This window comes from Accipiter gentilis, chromosome 4 (genome assembly GCF_929443795.1).
Source record: "Accipiter gentilis chromosome 4, bAccGen1.1, whole genome shotgun sequence".
In the NCBI taxonomy this organism is placed as follows: domain Eukaryota; kingdom Metazoa; phylum Chordata; class Aves; order Accipitriformes; family Accipitridae; genus Astur; species Astur gentilis.
Window position 1 is genome coordinate 9848315 of NC_064883.1, and position 18001 is coordinate 9866315.

Here is an 18001-nt window from a genome sequence, read left to right on the forward strand (position 1 = left end):
CAAATAGTAGTTGCCAATACATTAGCAGCATAAAGAGCTCTGCAATCAATTAGAATCAAATGTATGTTTCTATACAGATGTATCCACTTCTTTTGCTCATGCAAATTGCTGCTTGTTAAATACAGTACTTTGTACTACTGTGGTTTTCTAGAGGGCTCTTCAGACAAACAGAAACATTACCTGTGCACTTCTTGATGGAAGTACTTCCAAAAAGGAAAAAAATTAGTACATTCTTAAGAGACTGTAGATGGGTTAAATGTACCTTAGCTTCAATAGAAATAAAGATTTCTATCACTTATAGCTTCCTCAAACTACAAAGTTAATGATATGTAGTGTTTACAATCATTATATTTTCTTATATGGGCTATTCTGCTTTAATTTTCTTTAGCCTAATACAGTACTTTGTACTACTGTGGTTTTCTAGAGGGCTCTTCAGACAAGCAGAAACATTACCTGTGCACTTCTTGATGGAAGTACTTCCAAAAAGGAAAAAAATTAGTACATTCTTAAGAGACTGTAGATGGGTTAAATGTACCTTAGCTTCAATAGAAATAAAGATTTCTATCACTTATAGCTTCCTCAAACTACAAAGTTAATGATATGTAGTGTTTACAATCATTATATTTTCTTATATGGGCTATTCTGCTTTAATTTTCTTTAGCCTAATATGCTCTAAAGTATACTGTAAGAATTTTTTAACAGAACTCCAAATAGTTAAACCTTTACTCAAGTTAAACATTTTAAAAAATACAAATTTTAAATTCATCAACTTCACTTTTTATCTATTTATGTATCAAAAGTTTAAAGCATAACTAAAAATCCACCTTGTACATGACAAAAGAGCACTAGGAATAAAAGAAGAAAATAAAAACCCATTGAATTACTTAGTTAAGGGTAACTATTCTGCAACTTAAAGGCAAAAAAAACCAGCAAGCCAAGCCAAAACAACCTAGCTCATACTAAGTACAGCTGAAGATTCTGCCATTACATAAAATACAAATACATTTTGATTACTTAGCATTTCAAGGTTATCCCTTGTAGTCTTACAGAAAAAAACATCAAAAGTGAATGCATTGTTTAGGTTATTGCCAATAATAATTATTTACATCATATGAAGCTGACTAGATTAGCTGAGGGGTTTGGGGGTGTGTGGCTTTGGAGGATTCGTTTTGGTGGTTTTTGGAGGGAGTGTTGTTTTGTTTAGGGTTTTTGAGGGGTTTTGGTTTTGTTTGTTTTTAAACAAACTACAAGGAAAATAAAACCTAAGTACTGTAATCCAACTGAGTGCTGCATAACTGCTGCTTGGGAATCTTTAAATCAATCCATTAACACACTGTACATGTTGCCAGCAAAGATAAATCATATAATCCCTTGAATCACTGCTGTATTTCATGTATTGGGGTAGGGAGAGAAGGAGCGCAAGAAGGGAAGTCATCTTTAAGACTGGAAAGTTTAGAGAGAAAGCCACATATAAAGTATTATTAAACTTTCCAATGATGAAAAAGTTAACTCATTGCATCTAATTTAGTAGATGCTTGTTTAATTTTCAAAAGTAACACTCAATTTATATTCTGCTTATGAATTTAAACAAATGAAAGGTTTTTCAACTCAGCAGATTTGTTTCTTTTTATATAAAAAAAGTGAAAAGCAGAATAGAACATAAAATATGTAAAACAAGACAGTGTCAAAGACTTAAGAGACAAAAAAAATAACTGCATGAGTTAGAAAACTAGTATTCCAGACAGGTGAAGAGCTGCATCAGCCTCAGATTAGATGTCTACTTATAGCTCAGATAAATACAAGTGAGAAGCTCTTCACACTGCATCATCACTTCAACAAAATACAAGGCCAAAAAAAAAAAATCCTGAAATTAAATTCTAATTGCTAAGTTCTAGTATTTTAAAGTCAAAACTATTTTTTATTATAGAAATTCACAGTAAAATGCGAGAAAGTAGTAAGACATTTTTGTTCCTATACAGTCTAACTGTACCCTTGCTGGACAGCCGTAAAAATACAATATGTCAAATTGTTCTAATACAGCATTGTAAAGCTAACATGGATTAAAACTGAAAGTTTACTTTCAAACTTCTTTTTTAAGTGATACCCTCAAGTAACAATGAAAGGTATCTATGTAGCTCATTCAGATTTATTGACCAAGCTTATGATTCCGCAAATCTATGAAATGCATATTTAATTCTCATCTCATCGATTTAAGCTAGTTCTCCCATGTACTTGAAATTAAAATCATTCTTTTCTAGGAAAAACTTTTCTCTAACCAAGATCTTATCCTTTCTTTTTTCCTTACCCAACATTCTAGTACGTTTCACTATGACTGTTCAAAAGTAAACTACAAAGTTTCAACAGTTTCAAATTCCCTCAACAAATTCCTATTAAAGGTGTATCACACAGAACTGTTGACACATACATACTAGTAATAAGAAATAGCCTATTAACTGCTGTCCACAGCTGAATTATATAGGCTTCATTACTTCAAATTTGTCCATGTCACCACCTCCCTCCCACATGTTTTTAATCTTCTCCTAAAAGTTGTTTTTTAAAAAGCAGCAGCTTAAAAATAGATTAGGTCCAACTTTTTTGTGCCTTTTTTATAATATCAGTTCCTCCTTGCCATACGTAGAATTCCAAATTAAGCTTGCTTTGTTTTAAGCTAGACTTATATTTTCACTATCAATTAACACTGTGAATTGATTTTTAGGTTTGTGCTTCTTTTCCCTTTGAAAATCTTCAGACCTTTCTGAAGCCTTTTGAAGAAGTGACTTCTTACTTTTCACTCTTTGTATGCCCTGGAAATAGTATTCTCTGTTAAGTCTTGATCTTTGCTTTTAATAGCAAAATTTTTTACCATTTTCAATACCCTGTGTTCTATGTAGTTATTCCTTAATGGGAGTTTTTTTTAAAAGCCTTCCTCCATTTTAAGTTAATGTAAGCCAACTTTAAACTATCAACTACTTTCCACTACGAATTCCACAGTTAAATGTCAAACATCTGGTAACAGTTGTCATCGATTATCTTACCAAGCCTGGTACCAAAAGCCTTAAATATTTTAACCATTTTACGACATAAAAGGAATAGTGGCAGAAGGTTAATAGGAACCGACCTATTCCAGTGTAAATGTCTATCTAACTGCTGAGGAGTTTTGATAGCTGATTTTCACACAGTTTAACTGGTTCTTGAAAAAGGAGAATTACAGACATTATGAGTCAGCTTTAATCAGTTAAACAACTAACCTTTTGCTCTGTTTGCAGTTGGTCACATCTCTGCTTTTCATGGTTAAGTTCTTTTTCCAGTCTTTCAACCTGATCCCTGAGTTGTGCCGTTTCCTTTTCCAGAACAGAAGTTACCTTTAATAGCTCTTCTTTTTCTTTTACTATTTTTTCAATTCTAAACTGTAAAAACAAAAACATTCGGTTTTGGTAATTTTTCTCCCCTTTATTCCTATCAAATAAGCAGTAACAAATTAGTCCAGTGTTTGAACGGAAGCACAAATGTGTCCCCTCTGGCTGTTATTTTACAGTTCTCCCTTTGCTCCCAAATTTCTGAAGTTCCACTGCTTTAACTGAATAGTGCTACATTACCATTAGACAGCACACTTTGCAGTGTCTTGATTTATATTCAAGTTTTCCCTCCTTAAGTGAAGCACCTTTACTGTTCCCAAGTGACAGCAACTATGGAGGAGCTAATTATGATGACAAAAGCTTGGTGAAAAAATGGCTGCTGAGTGTAGACACACATGTACACTCTAAAGCAATGTTTGAGGAATTTCACCCAAAAAAAATGAATACACACATAGCCAAAAGTAAGGACTGGCCCATGAATTGCAGCCTTTCAGTACTTAAAGGGGGCTTACAAGAAAGATGGGGACAGACTTCAGTAGGGCCTGTAGTGACAGGACAGAGGGTAATGGTTTTAAACTAAAAAAGGATAGATTCAGAGTAGATATAAGGAATAAATATTTTATGATGATGGTGGTGGAACACTGGAACAGGTTGCCCAGAGATGTGGTAGATGCTCCATCCCTGAAAACATTCAGGGTCAGGCTGGACAGGGCTCAGAGCAATCTGATATAGTTGAAGATGTCCCTGCTCACTGCAGGGGGGTTGGACTAGGTGACTTTAAAGGTCCCTTCCAACCCCAAACATTCTATGATTCTATGAACAAAGATAATAAAAAACACTTGAAAAAATTTTTTTCTTTAATTTTAGCACTATGAGTACATATCTGTAAAGCAAAAATATCCCAGATGTATCTCCGTACTAAGTCTCTTATCCCTAAATTTTGAGATCTGTAAATCAAATGTATGCATGTACATGCCTAGATGCAACCGAGAAAAGGATAAAATGTTTGGTGGCAAGGAAACTGCAGCGAGCAGTTTTCTAACATGCAACTCATACAATCAGGTTGGTTTGGTTTTGGTTTTTGTTGGGTTTGTTTGGGCTTTTTTTGTTGTTTGGTTGGGTTTAAGTAGTTCTCAGCCTACAAAATATCAACAAGCAAATGGAAACATCTTGACTCTGGATGTAAGCATAGAAGTCTAACCACATCCATCTAGCAAAGAACATGACACACATAACACTGCTTTAAACAAAATAAGAGCTATTCTAATATATTTGGGAACCTGCCATTATTCAGCTTAGTTTCCAGGGCCCTTCACTTGTGCACAAATAAAAGTATACTAATTCTGTAAATTTTCTTTTACTTACAATGAGCACCACTTGACACAAAGGGTATCTTCCCCCCTCTGGTTAGTTGGGGAGTACAGATGTGAGAGATGGACAACTACTTTCTTACGGCTTCCCAGTCTATGCCTAGTGGTATACCATGCCTGGGACCAGTTTAAAATCTTTACTCATTTAACCTGCAGATGTTCTGAACTCCAATCAAATACTGGAGAACAAGCCAGAAATGTATACATTACACATACATATATAGGCTTCTTCCTCCTGGTTTGTTCTTCAATACCTGTGAATGTACATATGTATATATAAAAAAAATAAATAAGAAGATAACAATTTAAGAAATGTTGAATCAAACCTCCAGAAGTCCAGCTTTTGTGGTCACCACTAACATATCAGAGTTTCCTTCATCTTCCATAGTGAGTAATTCTTCAACAGGGGAAGAGGTACGAAACTGGAAAGGTGTGCTTGCTCCACGGATTTCTCCTTTATGAGTCACATAACAGAACTGGTAAAATTCTCCATCATCATTTGGTAGATAATATCCTATCAAAATAAATTCATATTTGAAGAAACATTCTACACAAACATACAAGTTTCCATCTGGAAATAGATTATCAGATCATGTTTGACTTATGAATTTCATGGTCATTACCTCAGTAAGGCACAGATAAATCATCAAAACAGCAGAAAGCAAAACTCATTCTGGTTAGTAACTTTTACCCCCCAACAATTTCTCCTAGCTTTTAAAACAAACACCAAAACAGTAGCAGGTAATAGGTGCTGTATGTACACATCACCTTACATATATTAGGTAATAGCTGCTGTTTATATATTTATGAAACAGAATCATTAGCAATCAGATGCCCTGAAGCTGGATCAGGGCCACGTTACTATGTAACTGTTGTACAATCACAGAACAAAAAGTGATTTTTTGGCCTTGGAATATCTATACAACCGAAGACAACAAAGAATAACATGCAATGACAAGACATCTGCAGTTTTACTGGGTTCAATTCTTTGCATGTTTATTGTGCACTAACCACAATTTACTTTTGCTATTTTTAAATGCCAAAGCACAGGAACACTCTGAACGGACGATACAAGCTGCTGCGGGGCAGGGGGAGAGCTGGGGGCAGGAGAGTTTAACAAAGAGCTTATTTCTTAAAATTGAAAAAAAAAAAATTATGTTCTAGACTTTGCAAGGTAAGAATAAGTCATCTTTCTTGTAGCTATGTAATACTGCATGCTGCTAGCATATTATTTCAGAAGAATTTCTGTGTGACTATTCACCTGAACTGCTGCCCACTAAAGCTTCAACATCAAGCCTCTCACATCACCTAGATTCACATGGTAATATTTAATATTAAACAATCATTTCCAGAACTAATGAGATTTTTACCTTTATTAGTAAATGCAAGAAACCACACCTTACCCAGTTTAACGGTAAGAAAACCAACGGGTTTTATTCAGAACACTTAATTATCAGATACCCTCGCCAGCTTGAGTATGATACTAGCATACTAAGCCCTCACCCACTGTTCAATCCAGCAGGTGATGTCACCCATTTCTGTTCATAGTTCACCACAATGCAACCTGCTCCCTTTCTAACTTTATCATTAATGTCTTAATCAACTTTTATTCCAGATTCCTGGAAGACTATTCCCAGTACTCTAAGCTACTTGTCCTACAAATCACAAAACCTCAGGATTCTGTGCTTTTGGACCTGACTACACTTTCCTATATAGCACTGCAGTTCAGTTTACATGATTCAATGCTTTAAAAAGGCGACACTATGCAGAAACAAATTCAGAACAATCTACTTTGCAGCTCCAGCAAGTTTTAATATTGGTTCAGGCAAACGGATTTTAAAACTACTTAACGTCTTTTTTCTTGTATCTAACATGTACTGGAGAGAACAGATTCCTGATTGTTTTCTTCCAGTACACCTACTTGATCATTTAAAAATAAATAAATAAATATTTAAAGCATGCTGCACAACATCTACTATTTATCTCCGTTAATTAAGCTCCTGTAAGCTCTAATGATCTCATCTCAGCAGCACTAAAATATCTTGCCAAATGGGAGACTGTCTGAATAGAGATTAAATCTGGCAGCTCCATAAAAGTAGAGGACTGTCAGCATGGAATGTAACAGATGGGACAGTTACCTGGTCTCTTCATGTGTGGCAAAACTTCTAAGTACAAAGGACTAATAATGGCATGTAGAGTCCTAGGTTTCTAGGTCACTTTTAGTTTCAGTCCAACCTAATTTCATTCATTCAATGAATTCTGGTAACCGTAAAAGAAACTAATGACTTCCTTCCATTCCTTCCTACAGAGCACACGTACTTTTCACAGATTTCAAGGTTATAAAATAGTCAGATCACATGGATATGATCATCTTCAAACGCATCAGAAAAAATGACTTGGCATAAGAGAAAGAACAGTGAACTCATCCAAGCTATCACTATTTGCAGGCTACTATTTGCAGCTTTAACAAGACAACAAGCTAATGCATTAGTCATTTCAGGACTTCAATTATTATTTTTTTCTATGTATTTTAGCAATAAATACACACAAACACACAAGGACTAAAACCAACTCTGGGAAGTAAAAAAGAATATAAGATGGTACATAAAATTCTACTAGTCAGCAGAAAAGCATTAAACAAGTGTAATGGAGGTGCTCTTTTTACATGGAACTTTGAATGTGTGTAGATTTTTGACATTCATAATGTCCTGTGGCAAGAAGTTCTGCATATTGACTGTGTTATACAAGTATCGTTTCTATCATTGTTTTGAACCTGTCACTTGGTAGCTTACCTCAATGGCTCCTACTTCTTTAAATATGAAGAATGGATAATCCACTCATGCCATAGGTAGCTGATAGAGACATCAGTTGCTTCCCATTATTTCCCTTTCCCAGGCTGAAAAACCTGGCAGAATGGAGTTCTGAAGGTCACCTAGTCCAATTTCCCACTCAAGACACTGTTATCAGCACCAGTTTGAGACTACCATGGCTGTGTCTAAGCAACTGTGTGGAATTCCCTCCTTCCAAACCAGGGATACCTGTTCCAAGCACTGCACTACTCTCTCTTGGTAAATAAGTAGTTCCTAATGGCAGACATAAACCTCTCAGGTCACAATCCATGGCCACTGTCCCTTTTTATATTTAATAAGAGTGTGGCTCTCCCCTTCATAACTCCACGCCTTTATACAGAAGCTATTTCTTAACTTTCATCTTCCTTGTTGCGCTTTGCTCATTTGTTCTACTAGATCTTTTCTGAGATTGCAAAGGGGAGAGAGTATCTGATCTCTACCTAGTGTTGAAAATGCAGTTATACTATAGATTTGTACAGTAGTGTAACATTTTGTTATTTATTCTTTTCTTAAAAACTTCAGCCATTTTCACCAATTCCTCACTGTCAAAAGGTCCTCTGCAACCGTTCCATTACTCTGAACCTTTACCAAACCATCACCTGCATTATTTATTCTTTGACAAGAATCACTTTACATTGAGAATGATGTTTCAAATCCAGAGACTAAAGACATTGTAAACACACAATGCATTGAGATGCCAAGGTTAAAAAACCTTGCTGATGATTAAACAGTCGCTTTCTGTATTTTAATAGTTTCCAGCACAGCTTCTCTTTCTATCAGTCATGAATATTGTCCATTACTATGTAAAAACATACAAAGTCACATGCCTCCCCTTAAAATTTCCTTGACATCTAAAATAAAACAACTTTACACAGTGAAGTGTGGAAAATTCTCCTCCAATTTATGTTTGTAAAAGTCTAGAACAGTTAATTTATTTGGTTCGGTTAAACCATGACAACAACCCTCAGCATTGTAACAAACAGATAAGTATTTAAAAAGCTGTGTAGGCTGGAAAATACAGGTAGATACTGCTTTACATTCACCTTGAAAAGTCAGCACACAGTTAACAGTTGATCCTTCCACATAATTTTCTGGCATAGGTGACCAAAGAAATGTGTAATAATCTCTTGCAGTACTCCAACCAACCTAAAATAAAATAAACCACAACAAAAAAAGAAAGAGAAAACATTAAGCAGAAGAATTTGTTATACACAGTTAAGATATCATGGTCTGGCCTTTACAACATACTGTAATATGCATATTTCTGCTTCAACATGCAATAAAAAGATACTTAACAATGTTTACAAATCAGGAATATTTTAACAAGCATGTCAAAGATTTAGCATGAATTTTATTAAGCTTGTTACTTAAGGCAATAAATGGGTCTAAGGCAATAAAAGGGTCTATATAAATTAAAACACCAGACAGTTTTCTCTATACATTAAACTACTGTTTGGTACATTCTTTTTTTTCTATAAAGATACACATTACTACATTAAAAATTTTAAAAAAAATTAATTCTGAAATGTATAGTGAGATTTTCTTAGTGTAAATTCTGCCAATGCTATTTTGTATCCACAGTCCAGCAGGTTCATCAGAAAACAAAAAAGAGGAAAGAAAAACTACCACTCTTCTACTGAAAAGGCCAAATTTGACAGGGATAAACTAGCACATTTTGGACAACTTCCGCAATATTAAAGACTAGCATTGCGCTGGAATGCTAATTCTCCCATACATGCTATGTCTGCAAGGAAAAAAAAAAAAATTGCATGAAAACCTAACTCAGCTAAGGTGGTACAGTCTTGCCACTAACTTCAACATCTGCTTTCAGACTTTTCATAAGAGCGCAGTTCTGTACAGTAAGAAATGCTATCCTCTGAAGAAACATATTCCAACAAGCTTGAAATACATGCATCTAAACCTTAAACCCTGTAAAGCGATGGATATTAATAATAGTGTAACTGTAAAGGAGAAGAAGAAATATATCCATTTTAATTCATTGACTAAAAAAAAAAAACCACCTTGCTAAAAGCTAGGTGTAGTATGATTTATAAGTAATTGGGTATACTGTCTTGGAAGAGTTAAGAAGAGAAAAGGGGACAAATCGTTTACCAATTTTTATCAAGAAAGACGGTACGCTTCAAGAGGAAGGAAAAAAAAAACCACACAAAAAAACCCCCGATCACCAAAAACGGTGAAGTTACCAATCATGATTTCTATTACTTCAATAGACAAGACTTCTAAATTTCAAGTTCATACCAAATTCTCCTTTACAAAGAATACATTGCAATAGTGTATTTTAAAAGCATTAAGACCTGATTTAAGTTGTCAGCTTTAAAAAAAAAAAAAAGAAAGCATGCTTAGATAAGCAAAGAGAACAGCAGAACTGAAAGTAATCAAATAGCAATTACACATGTATACAGGCATACATTTCATGTATGAAAATTAATAATTAGCATTAGTAAAAAAAGATAGATTATTGCATAGATGTCCATTATATTTCTTCACTTTGTATTAAAAGGTGTGGCAAAAAGCTCATGTTTGGAAAAAAAGAACTGGTCCAAGATGATCAGGCCTTTTTTATATTCTTAAAAAACAAGGGTGAACAGCAGCAAAACCAGATGAAATTTTGATTTTGCTAACTACAGTCACTTCTTTAAGGCAACATTCATTGAAGAAAAGCAGTGCAGACTCTTGACGCATCCACCACAACGGAATCACCTACTACATCTTAAGCCTATTCTTAGCCAAAATTTTGAATATTTCTATGGTATCTCATATCAAAGAGCTTTTAAAGATGTCAGTGAAATGACATTTCCTCAGAGTGTTACTCCCACACTGTTAAATATCTGAGAAATAACAAGTAAAGCTTTTCCAGTAACTTGAATGGGGAGTAAAAGCAATTTTTTCTTGACAAAAGTTCACAGGAAAAATGTTTTGCAAATTTTCACATTAGCCATGTCTTCATATCCAACTCAGATGTTAACACCCCTTTTTTTTGCTGAACCTGCTTTTACCTCAGAAAAGGGAAGCATATACCAGTACTTCTTGCTCTATATAAAGAAAGATAGGTTTTTAAATGTAGCTCCCAATGAGTGACAAGTCCTCATCTTGCTCTTTCTAATTTCAGAAGGGAAACTGAATTATTACATCCAGACCAAATACTGTACAGAATTGAAGTAATCTTTTCATCCTACTGGTTAAAAAAACCCAAACATACACACTCTGATTCTGATCCTATTTTCTGAGTAAAATAACATCCTTCTTTCTGATAATTAACACTTCAGAAAGCGTAGAGAGAAGAAGCAAAATCCAGTGAATATAAAAACAAAAATGCTCCCACTAGGAGCTCAACTCAACTTCTGATTCAGTTTGTCTCTGGGATCGTAGCATTTTTTTAATTGTTTTTTAGATACCACATGTTGATTTGTAAATTTAATAATCTATTCTGAAACCAAAAGTTATTTTTATGAATACTTTATCTGTAACAGTAATCTAATCAAGGAATATTTTTAAGGTCATTTAAACCTTTAGTCATACCGATAGAAACAAAAAAGTAATTGTGTAGACAACAAATAACTCTTCTGGCCTGTTTCTCAGAAGGTGTCATATTTTCAAGTGTGACTCTAATCTATGGGCTACTAGTAAAGCGTACACATGACAAGCTAGTGGGCAATACCCCAGGAAGTTTACTCCACATGTATTTTCCCCAGTGATTCCCCCTATTTCCTGTCATCCATCATCTGCCTCCTCTGCCAAAGCTCTCCATCTTACACACTTATGATTCTGAGAATCCATTTATTTCTTAATGGGGCATACGCAACTTATCAGCGGGTGTGGGCTACCCAACAGATCTTTTCACTGCACAGGATTTCAGAAGATGAGGGTCTTTCTTCCCTACTACAGGTTGCAGACATCAAAAAGTGACAATGCAGAGAAGGAAATATGAACAAATATCTACTTCCTCGCAGCTGCACACATTTAAGAAGGGGAAGTTTGTGTATTCTGCAGCAAAGCAAGTTAACATAGTAAAATTATTCAACGCCTTTCCTACTTAACAATAATTATCATTAACTTCCATAGGATTATTTCTTAGATGACAGAAACAAGGAGCAAAACCAAAGCAATGATAGGCTGAGAAAAATATAAATACAAAATTAAGTAATGGATGTTTTAGGTCCAGGATCTAGGTCATAAAAAAAAAAAAAAACAACAACAACAAAAAAAAACAAACAACAAAAACCCACACCACAAAACCCCAAACTATCAACAGGTTTTTTTATTTTAGTACTTTCTATCTTTCAACAATATTCTCTTTAATAAGCCTAGTATGAAGTGCACAGTAGTTCAGAAATACAAAATATTCTTACACAGTCATAGCCTTCTCTATGGCAACAAATTATACTATCACAGATACAACACTATAAACATACATTGAATGGCTCAGCGATGACCTAAATGCAACCTTTGACAAAGATATTTCTTTCAGCTTAGAAGGAAAACCAATAGTTGCCTAAAAATAGGGTTAAAACTATATAAAGAAATTTTAAGATTGCTCAAGGGAAAGGAAATAAAAGTTGAGATAAACTAAAACTAGTGGTAAAAGCTATAGAAGAAATCAACAAAGAGTGAAAATGATGAAGAGGAAGATGGAAATACTTGTCACAAAACCCACAGTGATTTTATGTGAAAACCAAAACACTGTTCCTCTGGAAGCAAAATTAACAGCATCATCATCAGGCATATTGGCTTAGGAAAATATTTTCATGTTCCTATATTCATTTTAATGAAAGAAATCAGAAGAGCTAGACTGTTTCTCTGACTGCTGATCAAAGCAACAAAACTTGCTATAATTAATATAGACTTATCTTCCAGGTTAGTCTCCAGAGAGGGAGAAGAGTCCAGATCCCCCACAAGAACCCATTTATTGTGAAGGCCTTATCTGGACTACACTGACAGAAGAAAAATTGCTATTTAAGGCAAATGTCCATGTAAGGTGGTTTTGTTGTCTTTTTTTGTTGTTTCTTTGTTCTGTTTTGGGTTTTGGGGGGGGGGGTGGGGGGGTGGGGGTTAATTAAAAAGACCATTACAGCAACTAGCCCATACAATTCTGCTTGGGACATACTGAAAAAGGGCAAGTTGAAGCTTTTCTCATAAGAATTTGTATCTTCCTGGTAATGGTGCAGGATTCCAAAAATTGGATGATTCAACAGGTAGGTGTTGTTAAAAACAGTTAGTATAGGGTAAATAGTATCAATCAGTATTATACACTGGAGAAAACATGAAAGAACATTTTAAAAAATAAATGTATTTACTTATTGCATACCCCTAGTTTCTTAAATGCCACTTTCTGTGAAAGCTATAGAATTCAGAGGCAGCAATAACTGAGCACAGACTAAAAAGAGTTCCCTAGCCAGCATATTCCTTAATTTTCATACTTTGAAAACTCAAAGGTAAGTTTTGTGAAACTAAAAGCAGATAAATTAATCCTAATCTTTCATTTTCAGAAATATTTTCTTCATAGACTAATGTTCGAGTAGCAGAGAAAGGACATCCTGCCACCTCACAAAACCTTTTGCAGCTGATGGTCCAATCCTTGGGGTGAGGGGGCTCCTTTGACCCCACTGCACTTGTTCTGCAACAGCCGGAACACAGAATCTACTCTGTGGGAAAAAAACCAATCCTAATCTACTTTGATTATTCACATCTCCTAGCTTATCTATGCAGGAGTCTCCAGGAAAATCCCAGAACAGTAACAGAGTAGAAGAAAAATTTCACATGCAGACTTCAGAGTAATTTCCAACTCTAACATAAGAAGTAGAAGCAGAGAAATTCTCCAATCTTTAGAAGCCCTCAGCATGAAAACAGAAGGAAGCAGGGCTGCTTCTTTAGTTTGTGTCCAGACTCTAATACTGTACTAGAACATGAATGCATGTTAAAAAGTAAATGCAGATGCTATTTAAATACTATTTAAATGCTCCATAGAACTTTTACCACAAATTTTTATCTATTAAGTCCTCCATTTTTCACATCATTCAAATTCTAGTTGTCTCAAAGTTTAAAACAAATGAACAAAGCCCTAACAATTTTACACCAAAGTAGAAAATGGAAATACGTGGTTAAGTATTTAATTTACTAGCATCTTGCAGTATTATTTCTATTCAAAAAAGTAAGAAAATTAAAAAAATAACACCAGCACCAAGCATCAGAAAACAAGGGCAGACGAAGTGCAAAGTCATTTACTGTTATCAGAGAAAAATCTTCAGGCCTGTAAGAACATGAGTTTGACCATTTCAGCTGCCAAAACAGCTGATATGACTAACAGTGAGCACCTGTATTCATGAAAACATTACAAAAAAAAACACCACACAAATGCTTGTAAGAAAGATTCACAAATTTCATTTCTGTATTTGAACTTCAGTAACAATGAAAAAAAAAAGTAGTCACTGAGAGAAATTATATCCATTATAAAAATATATTTAAAATCAAGTCTTCAATTACATTGTTTAATTTTTTGTTTCCTTCATTTACGGACCAAGTTCTAAAAACTTATGATCTAACTACTCAAGCTGCAAGTGTATTTATTTACATTAAAAATTAGAACTTAAAAGCTGTTAAAAACCTGGAAATTAGGGAAAACATGTGGAAATCCGCACTTAACTCCTGTTTAGGCCTTATGCAAAGTTACAGTCCAATTTTGCAATGAAGAATATATTCTAGTGTACTAAAATGCGAAACCAACATTAAAAAAGCCACACTTTCATTAGAATGCTAACTACAAAGGCATACAAAGAATCCAGATACAAATACTTTTATAACATACTTTTTCCTTTTTAATTGACACTTTTAACTGAAAAAGCATTTGACTCAGAAGTACTAAAAAATTAGAGTAAGAGTCTCAAAATGAAAGCAACTCAAGTGAAACAGCATCTGGATCAAAACAGCTACAGACTTTGTTGCTGTACAAAAACTCAGTTGGAATTCCCTTAATGAAAATAACTTCACATACCAATTAAAAAAAAAAAACACACACCAAACAAAAAGTATTGTCAACTAACACAAAACCAAGTTCCAATCAAAGTGCTAAAGCTGAAACAAACACACACTAGTACTTTCTTACCATCAGAAATCTCAAATACATGAGAAATTTCAATGGGACACACTGTGAAACTCTGTGTAAGCGAGGAGGAATACAAGAGGCAGAGTTTACTAGTCTCATTTAAAAACTTGGCACATATAATGGCAGAGATTACAATATCCACATTCAAGCACACAAACATTACAAATTACACAAGAAGTCCAGCACAAAACCTGCTGAAGTTCAGAGGGGGGAAAAAGGAGAATGACTTGTCAAACAACACAGAAGACTTGTGAACTCTGAACTTAAGTCCATCATCTGATACATTGACTGGCTGTGCTGATACCATTAGTTTTTAAGGAATTCATTGAAAACTATGAAAACATTTTGCTCAGATTTAAAAACTCAAAAAATATTAACACCCGTATTTCTTAGGTAAAAGAGCACATAAGAGTTAGATGATGCAAATTCCCTAAACCAACAGGGGAAAAAAAATGCCATGTTATAATCAGAATTAGAAATAAAGCCTCTGCTAACCTGGTATTCAACACATTCTTCTATCTTCTCCATTTCTCTACATTTAATTCTCACAAACTCTACTTTGAAATCCATTTTTAAATTAGAAAGCTGTGCATAAATTCCAACCCTCTTGCTTTCCAACAAACAAGTTAACCAACAAATTAATAATCTGGAAACCAAATCCTACTTTCATCTTCTCAACCCAGGTTTTTAAACCAAAAACATGACTAAACATGTCTCCTACAAAAAAATCACATCCAGATTACGTTATTACATACAAACAACATGTTAAACAAACCTCACTTTATTTAATTCTCCCTCCATTACAGAGTTATCCATTCACTATATTCCTATTTCCTACTTTTGAGCAAGAAGGCTTATTTCAATTTAGGACATCATAAACTATTTTTTAGTCATATAAACCAACTCTGTAGTCACAGTGGAAATGTTGAAGTCTGGTAAAGGTTAAGATGTCTAACACCACGTACTTTGCAATTTGGCTGGGCAAGTAGGGACAACTCAACTGTCCGCAATACTCATACCAGACAGGTTTTCCTTCTACTAATAAATAGGCATGTAGTCATCATGGAAGTTTTTTCTTCTTCTGTGTTGCCCCACAGATACAAGCCCCTTTCTTACTGAAATGCCACATGGTGGGATTAGCTTTCTCATATTTACATTTCCCCCACAGTACACTTCCACAAAATACCTAGAAGAAAATTAGCTGACTAGAAAAATAAATGGGGGAATGGGGGAGGAACACAATTTGTGTGCCTGTCTGTATGCCAATAATAAGTTACCAAATATACTACTGAGGAAAAATAATAACAATTTTATTTTGCTGTGTCTCCTTTAACTCTCATCTGATTCATCTTACAATGAACATAAGCTTTTCTAAGAAGAAAGCTCTGCCTTACAATTGCACAGTGTTTGCAGTGTAAAAATTATTTCAAACTTCATTTTTAATTTCTTGACTTTCAGATGAACATGGAAAATAAACTCTTCTGGTCTTCTATTTTCTTCATTTTTTGTCCTTTCAAAATGCCTTGGTAAAGTCAGTCAACTCAATCTTGAGAGAGAGTGCTTTAAAGAAACACCACTGTAAGGGAAACTCACTTGGCATTTTCTTCCCTGGCCTCAGAAAGCTGTTACGCAACTGGAAGAACGGCAGCCTTCATTCTGCTGCATTAAGAGGAAGAACCGCAGCGTTCATTCTGCTTCATTAAGAGTGTTTTACCTATCTATACAACACATGTACTGACATCAGCAGACCAGAGAAGCAAACCCAGGAAATACTTGTTTAGCTGAACCAACTTTGGCATAACCAGAGTCTTTATTGTAAATATCCAATATGACCCAACTAAAATAAAAATAAAATTTTAAAAAAGCAGCCACACAACAACCCAAACCACAAAAATTATGCCTATAACAGCCTACAACAGGCAGCTACAGGTAACAAGTTTTTCTAAGCCAATTAACAGGTTGAAAAATTAAAACATCTGGGGGCAGTGAAGCTCATACCTGGCAAAATTACTGATAGTTTACTGCTAACACTAACATGCCGCTGAGGCCATATACTTTTGAACACGTGCATCATTATCAAATAATGATATCTAGATGCCAATTCTGAAAGAATCAAACTGTGCAAAAAATTTCAGAACATGGACATGAGGAAGAATACTTATTAAAGTATTAAGTACACTTTAGTAACATTAAGGTATAGACATTTCAAAGTAAGTAAACAATGAAGTCAAAGCTACAACCTTGGGGTTTTTAGTATGGCTGTGATTGCCTTATACCACATGCAACTTTGACTTACCTCAGTCCAAGCCATTTAAGACTTCACTTCAAACATGACCTTGCTAGTCACAGAGATAAAAATCTGTTATTTAGCAGGAACCCTAAAGCTGAAACATTTTAGGGTAGAAGACAGCTGCAGGGTACTCTAGACCCTTTATGAAAGGCTGTAATCTTAATATGTTCTCTCATGCCCAAACCTGAAGAAGTCTATCTCTGCTGAATGTTACAAACACATACAGGCAATCTTTTAACTTGAGCTATTGAGAAAATATGGTATTTGTTGTAATATCAAGGTACTATCAGGATGCTAACCTATCATCTCTCATTTGTTGTATTTCTACCTCATAGTGCAGAGGAATATGTCAAAATGACATTGACACAGTGCCTACACCATAGGATCAACTTCCCCTCTTAGTAGGTATAACTCAAAATAAATATAGAAACAGTAAGAACTCTCTAAAAGAAAACCTGTTACATATGTAAATGACTGTCCAAGGAAAAGCTATTACAGATTAAAGAGTAACAAAGTTACTGTTTACTTTAAGAGATAAGCATGAAAATGTATTAAAAAAGGGTAGGTGGGGTTTCAGTGAAATATTCATTTACTATCACATATCATGAAAACTATAAATTAGCACAATCTTTTACTTCAAAATTGTTACCAGCTACTGAACGCTTCATTATGACAATTCTGTCTCTGACCCCACAAACCTACCATAGCAAATATTTTTAGAAAATTAATGACACTTGGAATGAAACATTAAAATTTCTTGTCAAAGGTAACATCACAGAAACCCACATTATCCTCTTTATCTAGTATAGAAAGAGCAAACAACGTTGCCATGGACTGACTTTGTTTTTTCTAAAGAAAAATATTATCTCAGTTATTTACAACATGTCTTTCTGAAGAAGGTAAATCAGAAACCAACAGAAACACTCTAATTTGTGGATACAGCAATTCTCAAAACATCCTGAATTCCAGTAATTCTATTCCCAATTATTTTAACAGGACATACTGTCCACTACACA

The 18001-nt window shown here is 34.5% G+C and overlaps 1 protein-coding gene across 2 annotated transcripts in view; it reads right to left on the reverse strand.

Moving 5' to 3' along the window:
* Nucleotides 1-18001, reverse strand: part of TAX1BP1 (Tax1 binding protein 1) — a 64515-nt gene that overhangs the window by 36699 nt on the left and 9815 nt on the right. For both annotated transcript variants that reach the window (XM_049798730.1, XM_049798729.1), the window contains exons 3-5: nt 8619-8721; nt 5053-5240; nt 3249-3407 (exon numbers count right to left, since the gene is read on the reverse strand). In XM_049798730.1, coding sequence (XP_049654687.1) covers nt 3249-3407; nt 5053-5240; nt 8619-8721 — 450 coding nt within the window. The remainder of the gene's footprint in view (nt 1-3248; nt 3408-5052; nt 5241-8618; nt 8722-18001) is intronic.